The sequence below is a fragment of the Fringilla coelebs genome (genome assembly GCF_963513975.1).
Source record: "Fringilla coelebs genome assembly, chromosome: 2".
Taxonomy (NCBI): domain Eukaryota; kingdom Metazoa; phylum Chordata; class Aves; order Passeriformes; family Fringillidae; genus Fringilla; species Fringilla coelebs.
This window is the reverse complement of record NC_140029.1, coordinates 103,959,255-103,985,227: the sequence shown is the minus strand read 5'-3', so window position 1 is coordinate 103,985,227 and position 25,973 is coordinate 103,959,255. Positions and strand designations below refer to the sequence as shown.

General features: G+C 34.8%; 1 protein-coding gene across 2 annotated transcripts in view; it reads left to right on the top strand.

Annotated features, from left to right (window-relative positions):
* Nucleotides 1–25,973, top strand: part of NCAM2 (neural cell adhesion molecule 2) — a gene marked incomplete at both ends in the record, with an annotated part of 264,672 nt that overhangs the window by 113,717 nt on the left and 124,982 nt on the right. The window contains 3 exons of one of the 2 annotated variants that reach the window (XM_084226908.1): nt 21,927–22,001; nt 22,974–23,180; nt 25,442–25,585. The exons of the other annotated variant lie outside the window; for it this stretch is intronic. Coding sequence (XP_084083034.1) covers nt 21,927–22,001; nt 22,974–23,180; nt 25,442–25,585 — 426 coding nt within the window. The remainder of the gene's footprint in view (nt 1–21,926; nt 22,002–22,973; nt 23,181–25,441; nt 25,586–25,973) is intronic. 2 annotated transcript variants of the gene reach the window in all.

Here is a 25,973-nt window from a genome sequence, read left to right as displayed (position 1 = left end):
AGGTAATCAAGATGCAGAAATACCAGAGAGTTTCTAAGATATCACTGAAGTTTATCACTTGGAAGTCAAAGTACCAAGGGTTTCCAGTTTAAAGGAAAGAGGATTACAGCTTCCCCCTCATCTTTTAGATGAGCAACTTTAATATGAAGCTTTCTGTCAAGAGCTATGTGCATTTTTTATTTAACATTCTTCTTAAAAGGAGACACTCTTACTACTACCTTGAGGATCCCTTGGCAACATTCTTGATTTCCAGTTCTACCAAAGCATTCTGCAGAGAATGTTTTAGTATGGACAAAGAAGTTATCTCCTAATTTGAAATTATCTACTGTATAGGGCTTGCTTTTATGCAATAACTGGCACATTGAACTTACCTAGCATTATATTTCTCTGGGCTTTCTATGTTTTGGGGGGGTTTATTTGTTTTGTTTGGTTTTTATTTGTTTTGTTTTGTCTTTTTGTAGAAAAATATTTTGAGCAAGTTGCTTTGCATGTACCCCTACGAAAGTCCAAAATGATAATCAGTTTTCAGAATCTGATTAGGTTTTTTCATTTTCTAATACTAGCTATGGCTTGCAAATCTAAACAGTGTAAGCAGTTTCAGTTCTTCGAACCTCCAGTCTCCAAGCCTGATTTAGTCTGCATAAATACAGATTAAATATCTTGGTTTGTATTGTAAATAAAAAATGAATAGGCTTAATGAGTCTTCTGGCTTATGCTACTTTTGGTAAAATACTGGTGCTCTAGTAAAATGTCATAATCAGGGAAGTACATATTGTATTTTCTCCCAGCCTGTATTTTATGGTGAAAATAAGGGGGTTTTCTTGATATTATAAATATATAATGGAAATGGAATGGGAAATGAACACTTTTCAGTTCAGTCACTTCACTTGCAGTTCACCCTTTTTATGCAGATAACCAAGGTTGCTGAAACATATGGGTTTTTTCAGGACATTTTGTTGGGATATTATTTTTGCTTAGTCCTTACCTGGATTTTACTAGTTGATGCTCAACATGTGCAAATCTATGTAATTAGAAATGTGCACCTGACACTAGTTCAAGTGATGATACTATGTGAAGTCAGAAAACTAGCTGTTTTATTTATTATGGATTTTTTCATACGATTAAATATGAAATAAAAATGAAATGCAGTCATTTTAGTAAACTATTTTTGTATAAAATTAGGATTCAAGGAAATTCATTTATTCTTGGCTGTATTTTACTACAGTGATCTGAAAGTAATAACTTGTTTGTTTGATATCAAAGATTACATCTTTTCCTCATGTGATACCTCCAATTAAACTAGTTTAGATGAATTTATATTTATGAGTTTTTGTTTTCATTATGCTTTTTTCAAATAAATAATGTCATTATGTGTTTATAATTGAACACCAAAGTAGTTATAGTTATATCCTGGATCAATTAATATTCAGTTTTTTCATGGGGTTCTTTGTCTGGAATACATTCTTAAAGCTAATCTGATAATGCTGAAGGGATTTTACAGTTGAATGACCTCTGTAGGGTAGAGAAGAGTGTGGAAGATGCATTTTCTGCTCACAGGAGCAACACATGATGTGTGTTAGCCATGTTAGCACTGACTGACTTGTGCAGAACTCAACCTCCTTGTAGGGGCTGGTAGCCAGTCTCAGGAGGAGCAGTTTATGGGTGTTAGATGGTAAGGCTCTGTTCTCTGACGTAGGCAAGGAATGGTTTTTTGTATCTCTCTCTCATAAGCTTTTTTTTCTTCTTGATAAATATTTTTCAAGGACAGGTTCACATATAAGATCATTCATATATTTGGCATAGAAACATCTTTAGGGTTCTGTATGTTTCTGTATTCCCTTCTCTCTTCTCCCTCCCTTTAGTTTCTTATTTCAGATTGTTTGTCCAACCAACAATAAGCCATTTGTGAAACCATTTTCCATCATGATTTCCTTGAATCAGTTTTCTGTTAAGTCAGGAGTGAAGCTGAAGTTTAACTCCCAGTAATTGCTATAAGTTACATTATGGAAAGTTACATTCATGGAAAATACAATCTTTTAAAAGAGTCTGAATGTGTGTTGTGTATATATATGTATGTATGTATATCTGTGTATTTAAACACATATATGGACAAGTACAGTTAACACATAATGTATCCAAATTGTGGAAAAAAAAAACCATTTAGCTCTCCTGTATTTCCTCTGGCAATGATCTGAAAAGAAAAAAAATCGTGGTCTATCATAATAGATTAGGTCAGCTAAATAAACTAGAGATTATTTGTTAATCTGTTAGTTCAGCAGGTGAAATAAATATTCATTAAAAAATAAAGGATGCTTAAAAATTGAAGAGAATCTTCTTTATACTTTAGAAAACAGGTTTATTTTATGTTATGCTACCTTAAGTTTTAATTCTCATGTATCATGTTAGATAAGGACTCCTGGGTTTCTGGCTTTATATATAACAATAATCTGATTTTTTCCTTTGACTGTATTGAATGGGAAGTTTTAATATTCCAAGTGTTGGCCTCTGTTGCTTAAGTTGCTGAACCTTACTCTTTTTGTAAACCATATGGCAGAGGAGATGAGAGGAACTCAGTACTGAGTTACAAATGAAGGTACAACTTGTTATGTAGAAGAAATATTCCAGATTTTGCTGGTCCCTACCCATGAGCATGTGCCAAAGTAATTTTAGTAAAGAGGACTGTAATAATGAAATGGTAAGGAAGATAGCCAGGCAACATATGTAACTTGTCAGAGAAGAAAATGCCAAAGCAAGAAAAACATGAATATGGGCACATATAAACTATTATTTAATTCCTAATATATTCAGGAGTGAATGGAACTTTATTTTCTAATGTAACCAAGGATTTTCCACGTTTCATCAAGATATACAGAGACATGTTGGGTACTCAGCACTTCCATAAATTCAAACCTTTCAAGTTATCTCAGAAAGATATACCAAATACGTGTCTATTATAAATGTATACACACAATATATATGAAATATATATTAAAGTGACATTGCAAATTTATATCAAATATCTTGATATAATGGTCCTAAGGAGATATTAGCCTATTCATGTTAAGTTCCTTTTGCAACTAATTAAAAGAAAATATGGGAAGGGCACTTGGAAGTTGTGAATCAGCTGGTGCATTTTAGATATCTGTTTAGGATACAATGCATTGTTTCCAAAAGTGTTTATTCCCTTTGCAGTCAATATTTCATGTGCAATACTGCCTAAAAAGAGTAATTTAAATATGGTAGATGATACCCACAGTGTTTATAGAGCACTACAGCAATGCTACTATGAATTAAAGAATTGTGGTCTTCAGGTTTTGTTTTTGTTAACTAATAGCGATCCAAGTACTTTTAAAAATTCAAACAAAGTTTGTTGGGTTTTTTTAATAATTAATCTCTTTTACTCTATTATCTTAGGTAATAGAGATTATCAAAAAAGGAGAAAGTAAGTTAGATTTTGTCTGAAAATATTCCAAGTTTTGGTGGTTTTTTTCTGTCTCAAATTTTTTCTGTCTCTGATTCTGGTGCATTTTTGGGAAGATTTGCTGGCTCATATAACCCTCAGGTCCTACAGCTGGTTTCAGTGATTTTTCACACAGCGTGCAATGGGAGTTTGTTCCACTCCTCTTGTCAGAGGGAGGTGCTCAGAAAGAGCTGTTGTACAAAAACACACAGAATTGATCTCAGGGTTAGTCAGAGAGCAATAAAGTGTCTGGCCACTGGCCTCATAAAATAAAGCTCCATAAAACAAGTAAGTCAAAATACTAATTATATCAGTGAAAGAAATATGTTCAATTTGCTGCAGCATGGAAAGGTTGAACCCTTACAGAATCATACAACAAAGCTATTGCTATTTCTATTCCATAAAGGAATTATTAATTCCCCTATCTCTCCCCTATCTCATCCTGCCTCACTTATTTCCTTCTCAAGAATTATATAAAAGGTGTGGTAGGATACTGATTTAATGAAGACTTTTGTAAAATTCTTTTGTTGTATTTCTTCTCTTTAATAGATGAAAATATTCAGAGTAAAAAAAAAAGCACTACATTTTTCCTGAAGTTGTAATGGGATGTCATATCATATCTGACCAAAGTTATCATATATAGAAAGATGGATTCTGCCTGCAAATTTCAGCCTGAAACTGAGAATGGCTCTGCAGTCTATTAAAATGCTCATGTAAAAGAGAGAACACCTGGCTTCTACTTCCTTTTCAGTATATGCTTAAATATTTATGCAAAGCAAATATCCTCTGGGGAGAAACTGAGAGAACTCCACCACAAATTGCCCTGGAGCTTTCAGGTAGAGATGCTACCTTTAAAAATGAGGTCCAAATTCAAGTCCCTTGGAGTACTATTGTGGGTAAAAAAGAGCATAACATATAAATGACTCTAAGAATTTATTGTTAGCCTCACTGAATTTAAACTGCCTCTTAGGTCTAATGAGTAGAAGGAAGCCCTTTAAATTATTATATAAAAAAATCTTCCTGGTGTAAATGACTTTTAATAGTTTTCTACCTAGCTCCCAAGGCTTACAAATCCTGTACTCCTGGTGAGAGTGTCTATGAAGTCACCAGCATCTCCAGGTCCTTTCCAGGAGGAATTCAATGCCTGCAGGGTGTGGGTGCATCCTACTATTTCAAAAGGAACATGGAGATGATGCCTTCTTCCTTCTCAGTCTTGAGTACATATTGAAATTTTTTTTGTTTTATATCCATACTTACCTCTGTCTTGCACTCAGGACCCCTTCCCTGGATGCAGTACTCCAGGTAGGGTCTCATGAGGGCAGAAGAGATGATGATAAAAATAATAAACCATATAAATGTAAATATAAATATAACTATAGATGCATTGCTATAGGTATTATTTTGAGAGGTTTCTTTGCCACCATTGTGTCTTTATATTTTAAATGGCTGAAAAAACTGTTTAAATATAATTGAATTACATGAAATTGCACACCTAGAAAGTGAGGCTCATTCAGCTACTTTTTTTCTGTTGTTTTTCTTAATAAGTATACAATTCCATGGCCAATTGCAGTCAGACCTGACACTAAAACCTGGTTCATAAAATAGCCTGGGCTGGAAAGGACCTAACAGTTAACATCTCTTTCCAGTATTTTTCACTAGACCAGGCTGATCAGAGCCCCATCCAACCTGGCCTTGAACACTTCCAAGTTGTACAAAAAATCAGAGAGGGATAGTTGGATTTCTTGGAAATATGCAGCATAAGAGTCACACATCTAAAAAAAAAAAAAAAAAAGAGGGGGTTTAGTTAAGGGATGTGAGAAAAGCATAGGGATAGCATGTTAGAGGCTTATGTTCTGGGGAGGTGGTGTGTAATATCTGTGAAAAATGAGCTATTGCCTTATGAATTGTCACTGACCCAGCTTTTGATTTTGATTTATTTTTCCCATCAATTAGTCCTTCACATTCATAGTTTTGGATGGTATAGAAAGTCCTTTAAAAATCTCATATCTAGTTTTATCCCAGATTTCCTTAGAGGGCTATTTATTCTAGATAAAAATAATTCAGTAGAATCATAGGAAGAAGAAGTGGAACTGACTGTGATGGAAGTTAGATTAAGTTCTATTATGGCTTGAATCAAAGACAGATTTCTGTTCATGTGGAAGCAACTTGTAATGTATAAACTGGAAAAGTTTTAGAATTGAATTAATTCAGCATTATCTATCACCACCACTGAAATCCCTGGTCCTGCTTTGTGCTGCCCCTTTTACTGAAATAAGAGAGTGTACAGTGTTTTAGGAAAGAGAAGGGACAATACTACTGGGAGGTGTAGTTAGAGATATTTGCATGAGTCATTGCAGATAAAGCAATTATATTATTCTTTATATGATACAGCCATATGTAGTCTAAAGGATGTTATCCATATATATGTAAATTTAAAAGTTTTATATCTGTAGTTATCATCACATGATTTTTTTTCAAAAATTTTATTTGGTTTCTAATAAGATGTGTCTCTTAAAAGAAAAACAGCCATGAATCGTTGATGGTTTTGCAATTTAAAGAATAGAACTTCACGGGTAACACATTTCCCAGTGGGTTTTCTATTTAAAATATTGTAACTTACTGTGTTTTCTAGAAACATGGAAAAAGATCTGAGAAACTAACAATATTGGGTAGTCTGAGTCTGAACACATGAGGTTTATCGTTGGGGAACTATAATTCAAAAAAGTCTAGAGCTGAAGATTTAGGTTATTTTTTTTTCTTAATGTTACATCACAATATGTAAGAAATTAAATGAATACTTATTCATAATTCTATCCAGTGATCAGCACAGCATTATTTAATACAGCTCAAGTTTGGAGACCTTTAGTGGGTAGCAATACAATTCTTATTTCTTTTCTACTAATTCTGTAATTGATTGCAGGGAAATCTGTTTCTTTATAGCAAATAAAGATTGTGTTTATTCCTTGTCTACTACAAAGTGACATAAAGTAGGGAAAGAAGTCACAGCTATGAGATATTATCTTTAAAAGCGTAGTTATCAAGCATACCTGGGAATTTTACCTTCTAAAGTTCTGCCTAATGGTTTGTCAGTTGGGAGGCCCTAATGAATTATAGTAATTTTGCTGAGCCTTCTGCTACAGATAAAGAAAAGACTGTAGAATTCTGTAAAATCAGGAGATAACAGAGGAAGGGAATAAGAAATCAGCATACACATGGTGACAGAACAGGAGAAGGAAAAAATGCGCAGTGAAAGAATCTGGCACCGTCCAAAGAACCCAACTTCCTCTCTGGACAAGTAAAATTAAATAATGTAATTAACTGTCAGAAGCTGTTGATGAAGCCAGAAATCTTACTGACTTAGATGATAATGAAGATGCTACAACAGTGTCCTGGGCTCCAAATGTGGCCAACATTTCAAGGGAGGGGATTCTGCCCCTCTGCCCCCTCTGCTGAGACCCCACCTGCAGGGCTGCATCCAGCTCTGGGCTCCCAGCACAGCAAGGACAGGGACCTGCTGGAGCCAGGCCAGAGGAGGCACCGAGGGGATCAGAGGGATGGAGCAGCTCTGCTGGGAGGGAAGGCTGGGAGAACTGGGACTGTTCAGGCTGAAACAGAGAAGGCTTTGGGGTGAGCTAATTTCAGCCAGTGGCTGAAGGGGGCCCACAGAAAAGATGGAGAGAGACTATTTACAAAGGCCTGGAGGGACAGGACAGGGAGGAATGGCTACAAACTATCAGAGAGGAGGTTTAGATCAGATATTAGGAAGAAATTCCTCCCTATGAGGGTGGTGAGGCATGGGAGCAGGTGGCCCAAAAAACAACCCCATCCCTGGAAGTGTCCAAGGTCAGGTCAGATGGAGCTCTGAGCAACCTGGACTGGTGGAAGGAATCTCTTATCAAGGCTGAGGGTAGGACAGAGAAAATCTTTGAGGTCCCTTCCAATACAGGCCATTCTATGATTCTGTGATGTTACAGGGGATTTTAGAACTGAATGCTTCAAACAGACCTTTGGAGCACTTCCCCTATAAGTGCCAGCACTTGTAGTGGAAGAAAAAAAAAAATCAACAAAGAAGTGCAATTTCCTTGCATTCTTTTTATTTATTTATTTTTTTATTTTTCACTGCTGCAATACTGGCTAGTCAGACTTCTAACCTGTTATATGGGTTTTAGCCTGAAATTTAGAGTTTACTTGGGGCTTATATGCAGAAAGTACTGATAATCTCTAAGCCAGCTATAACTTGACTCATAAAAGATTTATTTGGGGATTATGGTAGCCTTAATAAATATGTATATAGTGGTTTGAAAGGATTGATATTTAAAAACTTAGGATTGTCTGGTACATAAGATTGTTTATACATTTGTCTGACTAATTTCATAGTAATTGCAACCCTGTTGGTTCTCAATTAGAAGGTTTTTCAAAGGAATCCTTTGAGAGAAAATTAGTTTCCTAAATCAAGATAATTAAAGATGGGAACTTGCTAGTACCCATACAATAGCATTTAAAGATCAAAGAGCTTAAGGGTTAAAAAAAGAGCTTGAAAAGCTAGTCTGATTTCCTATGATCTCTGACAGTGTCACTTATTTATAAGCACTCCCTTGAACTTTTAATTTTTTGAAACAGAAAGAATATTTATGCCAGAGACTTTATAAGTTTTTATAATCCAGACAGGTTTCATGAGGCTGCTCTGACTTTTTTTGCACAAGTGCAAGAGAATACTTCCACTGTATTAACAGCAATATTTTAAGTTTTTTATAATACCTCAAAAGGCAGTTGCTCCTTTCACATAGATTAACTAGATTTTTAAGTGGTTTTTTGTGATTCATAATACTTCCAATACCTAGTGACAATATTGTCAAGTCTTTGCCTATTTTTAATATTTAAGTTTTGAAGTTTCATCTCATTTCCACAAAAGCCACATAAAATTTTGCAAACATTTATCTCTTTCCAAGTATATTTCTTCAGTGAAGACATTTGGAACAAAAGCTAAAAGGCTTTCCATTGGGCTGCTCTGTTTAGCCAAAACTGAAAATGTAGTTGTTGAGAAGCTTGAAATTGTCTTGATTCTACATCTTCTTCAAGACCTATTATCTCCATGGTTTATGTAATTTTTAGCACAACTTCTGGATCCTTTGATGAAAGGTCTTTAGAACATTAAAAACTATATTTTAATAATTGTAACATCCTCACAAGTGGGGCCAAGTCATCCATTTCTTAAAACACATAGATGGCTGGCTTTTTTCTGATAGGCAGTTGTCTGTGTGCAATTCAATATCTAAACTGGTATGAGTATTCCCACACAATACAAATGATGCTGCTAAATTAGAACCCAGGAGGAATCACTCAATCATAGGACCAGAATCAGGAGGAAAGTTCAGGACATACATCAAGGCCAGGCTGGATGGGGCTCTGAGCAACCTGCTCTAGTGGAAGGTGTCCCTGTCCATTGCAGGGGAGTTGGAACCAGGTGATCTTTGTGGCACCTTCCAGCACAGCCATTTTGTGATATTTTAGCAGCTCTTTAACCATTTAGCAGTTCCCAGTTTTTCTCAAGATGTCTTAGCTCCATGCATCAAAGGCACATCAGCAGAAATCTTGCTTAAGATACAGGGAAGAATTCTGCCAAATTTTACTTAGTTTTAACAAGTAAAAAAAAAATCATGTTGAGTACTTTCTGTGAAATTTCTTTTGAAAGTTCACTTAAACAGTGGCAAAATGTTCCAACCAATTTCTTTTATGTTTCATGGTGTCTGTTTCCCAGGTAGTTGTTCTGTTTTGCTAAATGAAGTATTATCATAGTTAATTGCTGATTTTAAAGACAGCAGTAATGCTTCAATAGCTAAAAAATTTGGTGAAGCAATTTATTAGGCATCTAAATTGCTTCCCAAAGTCAAGTAAGATCAATCTTCTAGAAGTTCTAATGAATTTTTAAAACTTCTCTATATATTGTATTTTAAGCATACTGAATCTCTAACTAAATATTCAAATGTGATCTGGTACAAAAAAGTATAATTGTTTCATACCCAAACACACACAGTTATCTTTTATATAATTTTTAGGCATCTAGAATCTCATTCTCAAGACGGTCATGAGGAATAATGAATAAAGAAGCTTTCAACTAGCTGCCAAATAATTTCATTTTTAGCCTTTGAATATTACAGGAATCGATACTTAACAGTAGGACTTGTATTTTCCAACATTAGGTTTCAGTGTCAGATCATACTCTTAAGTTTGGTGGTTCCTTTTTGATTCCATAGATTTTGAAAAACCATAGCATATATGGAAGAAAAACCTCACATGTAAAATAAAACCTTTTTTTGCTGTATTGAAGTACTTTATGTGTAAGAAATGTTTGTGACATTTATCCTCAGAGCAAAAGCTTTATCATGTGGTTTGCACTCGAACTGCTTAGTTTTGTGACAACAGGGAAACATCATAATTAGAAATTCAATCTTGTTCGCATTTTAAATATTTATTATGTCATTTCCAAGGAGGTTTCTCATTAATGTTAATATACTTATTTGCATCAGCTAAAGATGTGCCTCTTATTCACAATAGTTTTATAGGAAAAGTATCCTTTAAATGCTGTCCTTTTTCTTGGCCAGGACTAAGCTGCCTGAGGTCAGTCAGTGAGGGTACTCTGATAAGTAGGGCTCCATCTATTGTTTTTATTACGTGGTATTAGAACTGCAAACTTGGTTCCTTTTGGTGAACTATCTTATACAGACACTACCTCTATTTATGGTACTTTACAAACATTAAATAAACACTCCGGTTTGTTTTTTTTTTTTTTTGTTAGCTATAAAATGACTGTAGACAACAGTTTTATCTTAGCATCAGCTTTTTTGTGTATTTGGATGTGACAGACTATTCCTATTCTGTACAAGATAATTCAGATTTTATTAACTTGTTGAATCAGTTTGGGGTTTTTTTTCTATTTCTCATGAGAGGTTTTCTCTGAGCTATTGTTTCTTCAGATTTTTGACTGGATTATTTGTGCCCATCCCTTCCTGTGACAGGAAACAAGTAGTTTAATTTATTTTCCTGTCCCCTAATGTTCATGATGTTTCCTCATAGGACCAAAAGATTATAGGATCTTGATTTGAGAGCATCTTTGGGGCCCATCTCTTCCAACCTCCTCTTTACAGTAAGAGAGTCACAAACATTCCTCTGGGCCATGGCCCTGAGTTTTCCAATGACATTCTTACTGAGAAGAGTTTGGCGCTGACGTATTTTTAGCTCTGCTTAAATAAGTTGTAGGCAGTTAAAAGCTTGGTACTTTGACATAATGAGGGAAAGCCTTTAAGTCTTTAGAATTTTATCTCTAAAATCCTTTCAGCTTCTAATGTAAGGTTCTAAATGAAGTCAGATGTGAAAGACTTTTTTTTTTTGTTTGTCCAAAGTATCTAATCTAAGTTTGGAGGTAATTCTTACTATGAGCTGAAGGCTGAGTAATATAACGTTTAGAGGTCACCTCCAACCTAAATAATTCTATGATTTTATATCAGTTTTTCAGAGATATAAAGAAAATGTCAAACTTCATAGTTCAATTAACCCATCCGAAATTTAGCCTGGGAGTTGATTTAAATGACCAGCTTTGTGCTGAATAATAATAGTTACCTGTAAGCTAATGGAATAATTTCTGTGAATAGATTATCCTTTCTTTTATATAATTTAATATAACTATCTTTTCAATGTATTGCTCTAAATACTAAGGCTGATAGAAAAGTTCTTGAAAAATTAAACATGCTTCATGCAATGCTTAGCTGTTTGCTTAAAGTGGATTGGGAGCATCACTAATTATTGAAATTGTGTGCATAAAAGTCTGTCATCTTTGCAATGGACTGTGATGTTTGCACCTGTAAACACAAGCACATTCTGCACACATCAGCTCTGATATCCTCAACACTCCTGTAATAATGATGCCTCAGCCTTTTTAATCAGACATTTATTCAACCAAATTTCATATTTCTTCAGGTTTGACCATTCAGCGTAAGACTTTGTGCTGGAGGAGCATTTTTCTAAAATATTTTCATTTTTATTGAATGTTGAATATCTTTCTGTCCTTGGGCATTTTTAGCATTATTTATGTAATTTATGACTTCCTAAGATTTGTTTAAATGGGTTTTCAGCAGGGAATATAACAGGAACAAACACATCACTGACTTAATATTATTCTATTTTAAGCTATGAAAGATTAAAATTTCATGCAACAATAATTTTATGTTTGAGTTGTTTAGAAATATGGTAATATTTTAAAAAGGTTTTGATGAAAGATAAAATATATTTATACAACTAACTGTATTTCAAGATGTCTTTGAATAAGATTGTCTAAGTTATGCACTCTATGTTTTTAATTACTTTATTTGTAAGTCCCAGAAGCAGAAAGTAAAGGAAAATAAAGGCAGAAGAGGGCATTTATCAAAATGAGAAGGGTAATTCTATGCTTACCCTTCTCTTCTAAACAAAATTTTTATAAAGACATAGCTAATGTGTATAATATTTTTGGTTTAAGGGGATCACCCCAAGCTGATAATATTTTTGAGTTTGGATTAGTAATATTGGAAAACTTGAGTGCTGGATTGTGGACCCTTGCCTTTCAAAATGCAGGTTCAAGATTTTCAAGGATGTGATGGAAGGAAGAGGAAATAATGGCTCAAAGTAAACTTCACTGGGTGAAAAGATGAGTCTATAAAATCATATTCCAGCCAATTTGGAATGTCTCAAGAACTACCTACCTTTTAAGAGGACCATGTAGACAAAGTTACTATTTCCAAAAGAAATTCTGCATGTTCTTAAATCTGAATTTAGACACTGCTTAGATGTACATGTCTGGCAGCATGAAGTCCTTGTAGCTGTTTTTGCATCCCCTGATGATGTCTGTCCTCAACAGCCACTAGTTAATTTTCTTGAGATATCAAACAGCCATCCCTGGGTCACATTTCCACAATCTCTGTGAACACCTATGATTAAAAATGTGAGGTTATGTGTTGTTGAAATTGATATTCTGATTTCATTATGCACTTCCAAGAAATGTAATGAACTGTTACATTTACATTAAAGACAACTCCTGACAGAGACTGTAACCTTTGAGGCATATTTTTACTAGAAAAGTCCTTTCTCAGAAACAAGTAATTTTTGCGCGTGTCATCTTTTTTACAGGAAAAAAGACAAACCAAGGTAGACCAATACAGTTGTTTGTTTCTCAGTTTTTTCACAGTTAAAATCCTCTCTTTAATAGCTACAGAGACATTGATTAGTCAATGTGTTTTATTCAAAATGCCATGACCTAAATACTGCGCTTTCAGGTGCTGACTTTAGCTTACATATTGTTTTGCTTTAAGTTGTTCCCTATATGTACATTTCACAGAGACTACTGTATTTCTAGCAACAGTTGTCATGCAATTGCAATGGCTGCTGTACCGGGACAACTTCTTCTTGGTTTTTTCCATCTCATCTAATAACTTCTGAACTCTAAGGCAAATTGTGACATTTTTCTAGTGAGAACTGAGGAAAAAGCAGTCATTGCACCTTTTGTTACAAAGATCTCGTTTTTAAATCAATCAGGATATGTTGATTCCGTAATTATATGACATGATTTCTTGCCCTGTCTTTATTACAGTACTATTTTTAAGCAACTCCATTTTCTTTTTTTCCCACAGAAATCCCTTAATTTATAAATCACATTAGAACCAAATATCAAACATCTCCTGTTTAGAATGTGCTTGAAGCAGACATTTTTGTGAGAATGGATTATGTATTGCTTAAGAATGGCTCTTGACTCCTTTTAAGACACATTTAGGTTGTATTACTTCTATTAGTTATTGTTGTATTAGTTATTTTGGGAGGGTCATATGTTCAGCATTTAACAGAAACTTTGCAGACAGCTTTTGCCCTGAAGGTTGAGAAGCATGTTCTTTGGATTTAGGTAGTTAGATGAGTGCTGGCTCGATCCAATACCCCTCTGCAATTTGAAGGACCACTTGGGCTTTTAGTTGATTTTGAAGGAGGAATTTTAGGAGTGATTTCACCTGTTGGTTTTTGTTTTTTGTTTTTTTGGTTTTTTTTCTTTTCTCAGTATCATGTTTTCTGCTGCTGGTCCCCAGGCAGCCCATGTGTACCTTTCAATGAGGGTGTCCCTGTTCAATTATGGTCTTGGCACATTATCAAACTTGGGCTGAATACCCAGCAACAATGAAGAAATGCTCTTTTAAAAAGTTTCTTCCTCAGAAAAACCAAAATGGAATATAATGGGGAAATATGAGGCACTCCTTTGGCACGAGTGCTTCTTTTCAGAGACATTTCTAAGGTTTGCGGTTTTACCTTCAAGTTTGCAGGTTTTGACAAATGTGACCCTTAGGTAATTTTTTTTTCTCTGTACTGTGTCTGATTTACTGTTCTATAATAAAAGGCTGCCCAGTGGAGCAAGGAGAAACAAGTTAGATTTTCATGTTCTAAAGATCACATAGACACACACAGACCAGCAGAGGCAGGAAAAAGCTCCTGGTGCAAATCCCTTCTCAGAGCAAGGTCAGCCACAGATTGCTCAGGGCCGTGCCCAGCTGGGTTTTTAGTATCTCCAAGGATGGAGAACCAACAGCCTCTCTAGGCTACTGGTTCCTGTTTTTGACCACCAAGTAAAAAAGTGTTTTACTATGTTTAAAACCAGATTCCTGTATTGTTGTTAGTTCACACTGCCTCTCGTCTTTTGGAAATTATATTAAATCCAATTTAAACTAGATTTAAAAAGAAAACAAAAACAAGGAAAAAAAAAACCCACCCAAAACAAAACACCATAGAAGCATTTAGGTTGGAAAAGATCTGTAAGATCATCGAGTCCAACCATTGTAACTGAACACCACCAAGCCCAGCACTAAGCCATGTCCCTTATCTCTGCAGCTCCGCATCTTTTAAATACCTCCAGGGATGGTGACTCCACTGTTTCCCTGGGCAGTGTTTTGCTGTGCTCAACAACCCTTTCAGTGAAGAAATTTTTTTTTTAATATCTAATCAAAACCTCCCATGGTGCAACTTGAGACCATTGCCTCTTTTCCTACAGCCTTTTGCTTAGGAAAAGAAATTTAATATTAAAAAAATAAACCCTACCCACAATGCATATGTCCAACCTCCCACTTATTCTACACATCTAGGTTGCAATTACTAAAAAACTGTTACTTTGAAGATTAAGGTCTTTATTTTTCAGGTGTATTGTTATTGAGGTACTCACTGGTTTTAATAAGATTAACCGTGTGTGTAGGAGATATTATGAAATTAGGAATTCCCCTACTTAATAATTTTTGGTTTGGGAACCATTTTCCTTAATATTCATTTGCCCATCCAATATTTTTTTCTTGCTGTTAATTGCTTCAAAAAAAATCAGGTTCAGCAGATTTTATAAAGGTGATGTTCATCTTTGATAAATAGAATTCTATAGTACTTTGATCATCCTATTCTATCCCCATATATATCTATATGTGTTTTAGACCAATACTTGATAAAGGCTCCCCAGTATGTTCCTCTACACTTAAAATATCTTAATATTCTGTTAATAAATGAATTTTAGACTTCACTGTTCTTCCCATGCATAATAAAAAGCTCTACTGAATTTAACTAGAATAATTTAAATAGAATTAAAGATATGCATCATGTCATGCCTGACACTTTATAGCTAAACTCCTCCAATGTTTATCATGCCTTTCACTAACACAGATTCCCAGTGAATAAATCATTTTTTTTTTTCATTTCTCTATCTATTAATCTTGATTTTTTTATAAGTTTCTAAGCCATGACTAGGAATATTAAATATTCATAATATTCTTTAGGTATTCTTTAAAATATCTAAATATGTTTGGGCTTGTAAGTTTATATATAAAAATTTACCCATTTTTACCCAATTACCCATCTTTTTTCGTTTTGAAGAACTGAGCTCCCATTATCAACCTACCTGTAAATCTCAATAGCACCTACAATATTTATGAGTTTATTTCTAAACTGTACTTTGCTTGACTTTTGGGGGAACAGTAGTGAGTAACTTCTGTTTGAGATTATTCTTTTGAATGGAATTGTAGCAAGCAGACTGGTTTGTACTTGTTTACTGTCCCTGCTCAGATATTAATGGCTTTTCTATTTAACTTTTTCTTCCACAAGTGTCATAGAAAATAATGTTTAACAGAGGATTTTTCTGATTATGATTCAGTATTTGTTGCACAAAACTGGATTGTGTTGGTGCTCTTTGATTGTGCATTTCACCCCTACAATATCTGTTCTGGCCCAGAAGGCAGTTTGAACTTTGTGTGACTTCTAGCTCTTCTCATCAGGGAAAATGACGCTTCAACAGATGTAGGAAATGAATTCATGATGACACAAAGACTGTTTTGTCTCACTAAAAATAAAACACTCTGTAATCTATAAGACAGAAATTGAAGAAGGGATCCATAAAAATTCAAATGAAACCTTAGAACTTTAAATCATAACTGTATTCTCTACTGACAAATCCAAATTAAGGCTAATGTGATGAAATGGAAAGTTCATTTATACTGAACTACTTAATTAATTGTGAAACTTTCTGCCAAGCAATTATAAGTGTAAAATCTCTCAGTACTGTCATACCATGGAGAAGTGATGCTTTATGATTTATCACTAGTCAGCCCACTAGAAAATTGAAAATAACCAAACTCTTTAGGGTTTAAATTTATGTTTGTTATCTTTGCAGGTACAGTTTGTCTTTCATATGATTTTACAAAACTTGCAGACAAATATTCAAGGCCATGAATGGAAGAAGGATATTATTAGGCCAGTTAATATACCTTTGTTCATAAGAAAAAAACTAGAACTACATTGTTTACAGGATATTAGCATATAAGGAAAGAATGAATAGAAAATTTTGTGTAGTTTATATTAAACTGTGAAAGATGGAAAAGAAACCCCAAAAAGTACATTTAAATCAGTAAATTTAAACATTAAAATGAATTGCAGTTGAATAGTCTGTTTGGATTAGTTTTTCACTGAATGTTCTCACGCACATAGAAAAAAAGATTATTCTTCAGCATTCTCTTTGTTCCCAAAGGATTACAAATGCATTAGGTGGTTTTAAACACTACAAGTCTCACAGACTTTACAAGCTCAACAGCAACATCATCTCCTTTTCAGGACAGAATAATAGGATTTTTTCCCCAGAGATAGTTCACTTGGATATAAGAGGGATGTCTCAGTAAAATTCTGGGGTTTTTTCCTAAGGTTTCATTGTGGGTTTGCTGTTTAGTGATGATCATTTTAATAACTATCTCATGATCTATAATGGTCATCCTTTGTGTAATATTTCACCACATGCTGTTCCCTCTTCAAAGATCTTAAATGGTGGAGTTTTCTTTGTTTATGTGAAAAAAACAATAGTACCTTAGGTGACTTATGATATCTCCAAATATGGTTTCCATTGGGTCATTCCACCTCCCAAGTGCAAACAACTTTAAACAGACTTTAATTCAGCTGTATTTTGTATTTTTTTTGAGTTCTTCAGGGAAGAAGTATACTGTTCCCAATTTTTTGATTACTCATGGAAATGGCTTAGATCAGACTTTTGCTAATGGAAGTGTAACTTTATAGCTTGTTTAATGATTTTTTAGATTTGTATTTTTTACTTTGCTGAATTAGTAGTTAAGAAAGTTTCAAATATTCCTATTTTTAAAGTTTAAACTATTCATCTTTTTAAAAATAACTAGCATTTGCTCTAAAATAAAATTTCCTTGAACGGTCTGATACTTTACAAGTTCATTGTATATTTACTGGTTTATGTTTCCTCATTTCAGCTTAGAGGTCCAAAAGACTCAAATAAAGTCTTAATAAAATACCCCACAAAATGTTTTTTCAATGGTATTTCAAAGTATATTTAAATTATAAATTATTATCATTTTAAGGGAAAATCAATTTCTTCAAGGGTTGTGTAATTTTCATTTAAAACCCATTCACTTTTACCTGGGCATCAGTGCATTTAAACATAATATTGTTGGAATTCTGCATAATAAAGGTTAGAAAGATAAACTGGGTGAGTCATTGCTCTGGGATTGAATTTGATACCTGGTAAAAACTTAATTTCTTCATGCTCAAGGATAGTGAAGCCTAGTTTTCTAATCATATAATAAATAGAAGTTAAATTGTTTACTGAAAACACCACATCACCCAAGTAAGCTTGCTTACTGAATGAAGTCAAAGAACACAAGTAGCCAAGGGTGTAGTTTTTGTCAGAGAACCTACACTAAACAGAACTTGGACTTTCCCAAAGAAAACAGTCCTTTCAGCTAAATCCTGCAGTCTACTTGTTTTTCTTGGAAGCCAGTGGCAAAGCTCTCCAAATGAGTGTAGCTGTCACTGCTTCCCTTAGCTCCATGCTGATCCCAAGTTAAGCCTTGTTTTGTCTTCAGAGCTGCATCGTTTTCTTTTTACTGCCTTTCTATTTGAGAAGAGAATTTGCAGTCCAACAGGTTTAGAAAGACCCCTCTACAGCTGAGTGATGTCTAATGATTCACAAGTAAATTCAAAAAGTTATTCAGATGCATTGATGTAGCATGAAACTGTTCAACTATCTTGTACGCAATTTATATTGTGGAAGCTAGAACAGAATATGATATATTTTGTTATTGGTGTCTTTCCAATGAAGAAAAAAAGAAGTTTTTTCAAGTTTTATCAGTGCTTGGGTGGGTTTTTTTTCTTTTTTTTTTTTTTTTTGGAATTAGTAAGAAGAGGTTTGGTTTATAAGTTGAAGCAGAACTTTAATCAATTTTTTTTCAGATTTTTATTAAAATATCCTCCCTTTTACCATTTTAGTACCTTGTACATCTCTTATATTTATATATTTAAATGTACATTTGTATAGCAAACACTTTGAATGTGTTGTAATATATTGCTAAGGGGCAGTGGAAGTACACATGGGAGTGACTTATGGCTACAATTTTTATCATCTCTCAGTGACAGCACCTCACTTCAGTTGCATCTGCACAGACACCTATGGCAGATTTGTGATGTTAGCTCTGAAACCTGAAGGCTACTGCTGCTAATGGCACTGAAATCAATTAGTGTACTAAATATTAGTCCTTATGAATGCAGTCATCTGTCTCCATATTTAGCAGTACAAATGGACCTCTCATTACTGTTCTTACTTATCTTCCTTGGTGATTTTTAAAACCATTAAGGAATAATTCAGCAGAATCCTCTTAGTGTATTACAACTGATAATAATTCCTTTATAATGACTCTGACCAAAAGGGAAGGGATTGGTTGTATCACCTATTTCTAGTAGTGCTCTTTTATTTTGCTGTGAAAGAGGAGATGTGCCAAAGACTGAGGGAAGCCCTGAACAAATTCACTTTTTCCCTGAACAGCTGTGCTGCACTAGCATTACACTCCCCAGACTTCTGCTTGAATAGATCTTTCATATCTTGCCTTTTTCCCTTTTTTTAAAATTTTTAATAGGTAGGCAGGTGATATTCTTGGAAACATGGGAAGAGAAAGTACTTTTTCAGATCTGTCAAGAAGATACTATTTATTTCTGGGCTTAGTTTAACATAGGTGGTGCCTCTACTAAATATTTGCAATATCTCCACTGATCTGATAAAATAACCATTCACCTGTGTGTTTAAAGAGATTCACAACAGCCTGATGCCAGGAACTGCATTTTTAATTAATCCATTAGTTAGTGTACAGTGGTAATTTGAGTTGTGGCCACATTTCTGTCATCTTCATCAGAGCTTATACTATCTGTAGCTCTTGAGACAGATTTGGAAGTACAGTGAAATTTTCTGAATGTGTTTTCTCTTTGCTATATTTTGCTTTCAGTAAGTAACAAGTGAGTATCCTCCTAGCTTCATTTGCCTGAATATAAAAAACCAGAGATTTCTAGACTAATAGTTTGAGCAAAATTTTTATTTCTAGGTTGCATGAAGCAATATTTTTTTATTTGCATCAAGCAGAGCTAGGAAAATGAGACAGATGGTTTTATATTTTCCTATTTTGTGAATATTAAAGTACCATATGTAGAAAAAAAAAATCCTTTTGGTTTCAGAGATGTAGCTAGCATCTCCACAGAGTTTATGTAGTTACATCCATGCTAAGAAATTTAATTGGATTTGAGACTTCTGCCAAAGCTGTGTTGCAGTCTCAAATATCTATTTAATTTATGAAGGAAAAATATTCTCTTACTTTTGCACCTCTCATCATGCCAGCTCTTACCTGACAGATTTTACCGAATCTATTGCATTTATATAGTTCAACATCAGTTATTTGAATTAAGAAATGCAATTATCCTTGAAGCAACCCTGCTGAAATATATATTTCATACATATTTCACTGCTAACATATATATTTCTGGAGCAAATGTAAAAGACTGCTCTTTAAAAGAAGATGCTCTCAGAAAAATGGTGACGTGGAATAAATATCCAAGCTCTTCAAGTTCCCCCATGGCTGTATTTATTAGTACCTTGGTTTCCACCAGCAATTATAGGTCTTGAGGCTATAGTAAAGCTTTACCTGACAGGTAAATAAAGAAATGAGGCTTGGAGTACCCTCCTGGATGATTGATTACCCTTGATTCTTATTACAACAAAGGGTAAAACTTTCTGTTAAACTCATTTCCTTTCTTACACATCAGTTTTGCTCCTGCTTTTGGTACCATGGGTATAAAGACCAGAGATGAGAACAAGCTGCCTCTTCCTCTGTCAGGGCTCTGTGTGTCCTAAGGGAGCCTTCACCGTGCTCCTCACTGTTGCACTGGAAATTCCACTACTCCCTCCTCCATAGTGCTAGATCCAACATTTTTACAGTCCCCTTCAGCTTCTCTCTGGAGTAGGCAGTCCTGCCATCTTCCTGGTTGTCTTTATGGAGTGAGAATTTTTGATTTTAGCAGAGTGCACACAGATATTTACCTTTGCCTGAGGCAGGATATGTTCTTTGTGGCTTTTTACTGTTTTTTTTTTTTTTTTATTCTTAGCTATTTTCTTATGGGAGCAGGGTATAAAATATTAATATTCACTAAAAAAAAATTCAATTGTGATCATCTTCTTAGGAAAAGCATTCATAATTCAGGAAATCTCATGAAAAATGTTATGTGCTATAAGGATATTTGATGTTTAATTTTTTTGTTTGTTTGTGGGGAATTTTTGTGGAAAATACCCAGTTCTGTTATGTTTAGGCTGGGAGGCTGATACTGAAGCAATCTTCAGTTTTCTTTGCCTTTTTTGGTGTAGCTTTTGATATGACTGTTGGAACAAAAGATTCACATCTTGTCTAATTCCTGCTTATTTAGGCTAATTACATAAAAGTTAATAGCAAATATATTTTATTGCATTTTTCTCTTAATTGCAATAGTTCTCATGTTAATATGTATGGACAGTACTTTGCTGATAGTTTTTCTGTGCTCAGCTTTTCTTGGATATTTCCTATCAACAGAACTGCATAGCTGTGACTTTTAGCGAGTTTTGAAGTTATATTCATGGGTAAAATTTTTCACATAAAAAAAAAGGCTAGAGACTTAAGGAATACCCCTTTCTGCCTCTTTCCCAGACTCCAGATACTACTCTCTCCTATTCCTGGCCTTCACTCCCTTTATTACCACCACCCATGCAGGTAACAGTCCATTCAGTGAGATGATGGATAATGCAGGAGGCTGTTCCTTTTTTTTTTTACTCTTTTCTTCCACTGCTCCTTCTGCCCAACTCATTTCCTCTTTTCTATTGTGGGTTATCCACAGTCCTTTCAGGACGTTTTTGCTCTCTCATGGGCTCGTGCATTGGCCAGAGTCCTGGAGTGTTGCCAGTTGTGCTATGGAGCACCTCTTGTCACTTTGGCCTTCTTGTCTCTCTCTTAGGCGTTCTAAGAGGTGCTACAAACTCCTTCAGCCCTCTCAGCTGTGTCCTGCAGTGGCTCCATCGTGACCCAGCTAGAACTGCCTCTGTCTGTCACAGCACAACCTCTGAACTCCCTTCCCTGCAACCAGCCCCACTAACAAATCCTTGCTTTTATATCCAATAGACTCAAATATGAGAATATTGTAGGAGCAAAAGCCAAAAGACTTGATAGAGTCAAGGTAATTGCCACACAAAACTTAGAATTTTATCCTAGGAGATGCTGGAGTTAGTCAGGCATGGTTTACCCTTGTTCTGTGTGTTACAAATCACCTTTTTCTCATTTAATTTCTAGTTTTATGTTCACATCATTTTCTATCACATTTTTTTCCCCCTTTTGTAATTTTGTCCTCAGATTTGGGACATAAGGCTGTCAACATCCTTATTTAACATCCTTATTTAGATTATTTTCTCTATCTCAATAGGTACTTTAGTTCAAAACATAACAATGTTTAGTTAAAATTTCATGCTTATAGAACAGGTTCAATATATAGAATGAAAACAATATAAAACCTGACAATATAAGATTTAAACTGATAAATTCCCAAATTAATTTACAATCTACTTTATATTTTTCAGCTTTACTTCAAGTAACAATTTCACTTAGCAAAGTTGAGCTCAGTGTGGGTGAATCCAAGTTCTTCACATGCACAGGTATGTATTAATTTTATTTGTAGGTATATAATTTGTGTTAAACTTTGATTTTTTTAATGTATTTGTAACTGAAGTAGTTGTTTCCCAATATGAAATTAACATATTGTTGTACATTCACATTGACTGGTGAGAACCGTGGCAAATACTAGGACTTCACTGACTTCACATTTCCAGTCTAGGATCTCTTCATTTCACACACTGAATCAGTTTGAATTCTCTATATCAGTACAGGTAGTTTATATCTGTTAAGATGCTTTTGGAGTTAATGAATTGTCACCTATTTAAACTAAGGAATTAAATCCTCTCCAACCCAATGAGACAGCCAAGGAGATTTTTTGTTCTGGTGAGGCAGTAATCAGTCAGGAGGATAATAATTTGCATTTGCAGCTGATTGATATGGATCCTTAATGGTGCTGAGTTGAGATCTTCCACTGACAGTGGCACATGGCCTGACTACACTGACAGTGTGATTACCTGATGACTTGACCTGTTGATCCAGTCACTGACAGCCTGCTTCTTTCCTATAAGACTTTATAGTTTTCTGTGATTTTTTCTCCCTCCTGAGATCCTTTAGCTGCTATTTACTCTGTCTCAATAATTGTACATCTGCCTGCAGTTTTGTCCTGCTTGCCTTCCTTACAACCAGCATCATTTAGCAATCAGCTGACATTGCAGAATCACAGAATCACTTGGGTGAAAAAGGCCTCCAAGACTGTCAAGTCTAAGTTTTGAATGGTCACCACCTTGTCAACTAGAGCATGGCACTGAATGTCATATCCAGTCATCCCTTGAACACCTCCAGGGTGGTTTCACCATCTTCCTGGGTAGCCAGTGCTTGACAACCCTTTCCATGAAAAAATTGTCCCTGAATTCAGTTTAAATTCCTGACACTGCGCAGACTGTGCAGGCATAGGCGTTGCGCGATGTCCTTCTAAATGTCTAAATTTGCATCGGTTTTGGTTTTGTTTGTAGCCATTGGTGAGCCTGAGAACATAGATTGGTACAACCCCCAGGGAGAGAAGATAGTTTCCAGTCAGAGGGTGGTTGTTCAGAAGGAAGGTGTCCGCTCACGCCTTACCATTTATAACGCAAACATAGAAGATGCTGGAATATACCGGTGCCAAGCAACAGATGCTAAAGGACAAACTCAAGAAGCTACCGTAGTTTTGGAGATTTATCGTAAGTAAAACACCATCAATTGCCAAATAAAAGACACTTTTTTAAAAGACACTAGCATAGAGAAAGTAAAGCCTCTCAAAATATCATCCCAAGCTCTGAACTTTATCTTCCAAATAGCTGCATCTTGTGCAGTTCAGTAAGTAGACATGATGACAAAGATTTGAATTGATTGGAGGGCCACTTAAAAGTATTGTAGATTTTTTTTCTCCTGTATTTTAGAATGCCATCTTATGAGGGTGCACTGTCTGCCCCTCAAAGAAATTAGAAAATAGGAGGAAAAAAAATAGATCAGTATAATTGGTATTACAAGTGTGTGGACAGTTTAAAAATTACAAAATATTACAAATATGTGCATAAATAAAAATGCAGGAAGTGCAATATATGACATTTTAAAAATTGATTTTTTACTGAATTATTATTTTAATCTGTCTTTTGCTATTCTTAGCCTTATGAATGAGTTTTGACATAAGCATTTGAAGCTCAGTGTGATAAGTTACCAAAATGGATTTCAATTGCAAGCAACGAGTTGAGGAGCGTGTTTGAAAAATAAATGCATTCTATTGTAGTATGACATTCTCTGAGAGATTTGAGTAGCTTTTTTCTCAGTGTTGAATAACTACATTGTATCACATTCTTTAGATCAATCAAAAATACCTAAAAGCTCTGCATTAAACAAGCACAGTGAAGATGTGAGGCAAGGTTTTTGTTGGTGGAAGATGGGGCATATGCCAGCAGCCCATCAGCTGAGTAAGGATCTAAATTCATTGGAGAACAGGTTTTTTAAATGTGAAGGAATTACAGTGAGACAAAAAAAAATACAGAGTAGAATGGTAAAGCACTGCTTCTGAGAGGTACAGATAACAAAAGACATAGATTAAAAAAAGAAGATTAAAAAAATCTTCTGATAAAACAACCAATAAAAGGGTGGTAGCAGTTAGAAGTGATTACATGGTGGCTTGAAACCTCACAAATCAAAGGATTTCCATTTTTCAGGAATTCATTTGTAGGCATAAAACTGTTACTCCATTAGCAGAATGCTGAGAAAAGTAGAAATCCTTACAAGCATTTGCATGTGTTAATTTTAATAATTCTGAGGTCAGACAAACCTGCAAACCTACACAAGTAATGTTGAGGTTTGTGGGAACGGACATGTAAAATTTCCTTATTCACATGTTTGATGTAAGAAAAAAGCAGGATTGTTGGTAGTCTTAGGGCCTGGTTTTTGGGACTCTCAGATATCTGTGAGAGGTTTTTTTTCCTACTTCATGCAAATATGTCTGAGAGGTGTAACAACAAAGCTGTGCTCCCTCTGCTGTGGGAAGGAAGTGTGTGGGTTATTCGAGCCTGCACTCATATCAATACAAAAAAGCAGAGATGAAGCTGCATCTCTGGCATAAGCTCCCCAAATTTAACTCTGAAATGTAATTGGCCATCTTTGACCTGAGAGAACATAGGTTGGTTTGTTTATTCTGTGTGCAAGAATTCTTCCAGATTTTTTTTTTTTGTGTGTGTGTGTTAGTCAACTGCATTATATCTTATATGAGATCATGGATTAATAGCATCTCGGACTTCTAAAAATACTGGATTTATATGACACATTTGGAAAATTAAATATCATTTGGTTCTTTGAGCTTGGAAAAATTAAAAGTCTCAGCAGACCTTAAACAATCTTGTTAATTCCTAAAAATAATGATACAATTTCTTATGATCTTATAGTCATAATAGATCCCATAATTTCTCACTGGCCTTTCAATGTTGTATTTTACTCAGAGGCTGTTTTTCACAGCAAGGCAAAAATTCCACTTTTCTCGTGAGAATTTTCCAAATGTTAAATGATTTTTATGGAAGAATTAATAGAATAAAAGCATGAGGTTTTAATTCAATAACAGAATAATGAGGAATAAAACCCACAAGAGAGTAAATAAACTATCAACATGAATATATAAGCCTCTAAGATGTAGAGTTTAAAAACTGTGTTCTGGAACATTGAAAACAATGAAAATATGTTTATAAAACCTGCAGGATGTATATAAATAAGCAAAATTTTGCATAGTACAAAAGGATTGTAAAGTAATTTATACAGGCAGAGTCCAGGATGATTTGAGTCTTATGTGGGAAAATTATGTTAGGGAAATATTTCTGTACTATCATGATAAGTAGATTTAATTGTGGTGTTTATCTTGTTATCGAATATAATTTTAATGCTATGTTAAGACTCTTATTGTATTGTGTTTTCTTTTTTTTTTTATTTTCCTTTTCAGAAAAGCTCACTTTTCGGGACATAGTGTCTCCACAGGAGTTCAGGCAGGGAGAAGATGCAGAAGTTGTTTGCCGTGTTACGAGTTCACCTGCTCCCATTGTCAGCTGGTTGTATCGCAATGAGGAAGTCACAACTCTTGCTGACAGTTAGTATTTTGGTAACTCTTTAAGTTATACATTCCAATTAATATTAAAACATTCTTTTAGAAAAGGTCTTTTCAAAGTCCTACTGGACTTTGTGGTGGATTTTAGTGGGGGATTTTGATTAGCCTGACAGCTTAAATGTAATTTTACCTGTTTCTGTGATCTGTAGAAAATCTGTGTACAGTGGTTTCCCCCATGAGTCTTTTTTTCCAATTGGGAATTTTGCCCAGGTCTAACATGGGTGTCCAAATACCCAAAAGGTTGCTGGAGCTCCCTTACAGGATCTCTTCCTGGTGTGCCTTGTCTGTAGGAGTTGAACACATTTAAAACACACAGAGATGAATTTCACTGCAGACCAAGCTGTGATACTGACCCTGCACAGCCCTGACT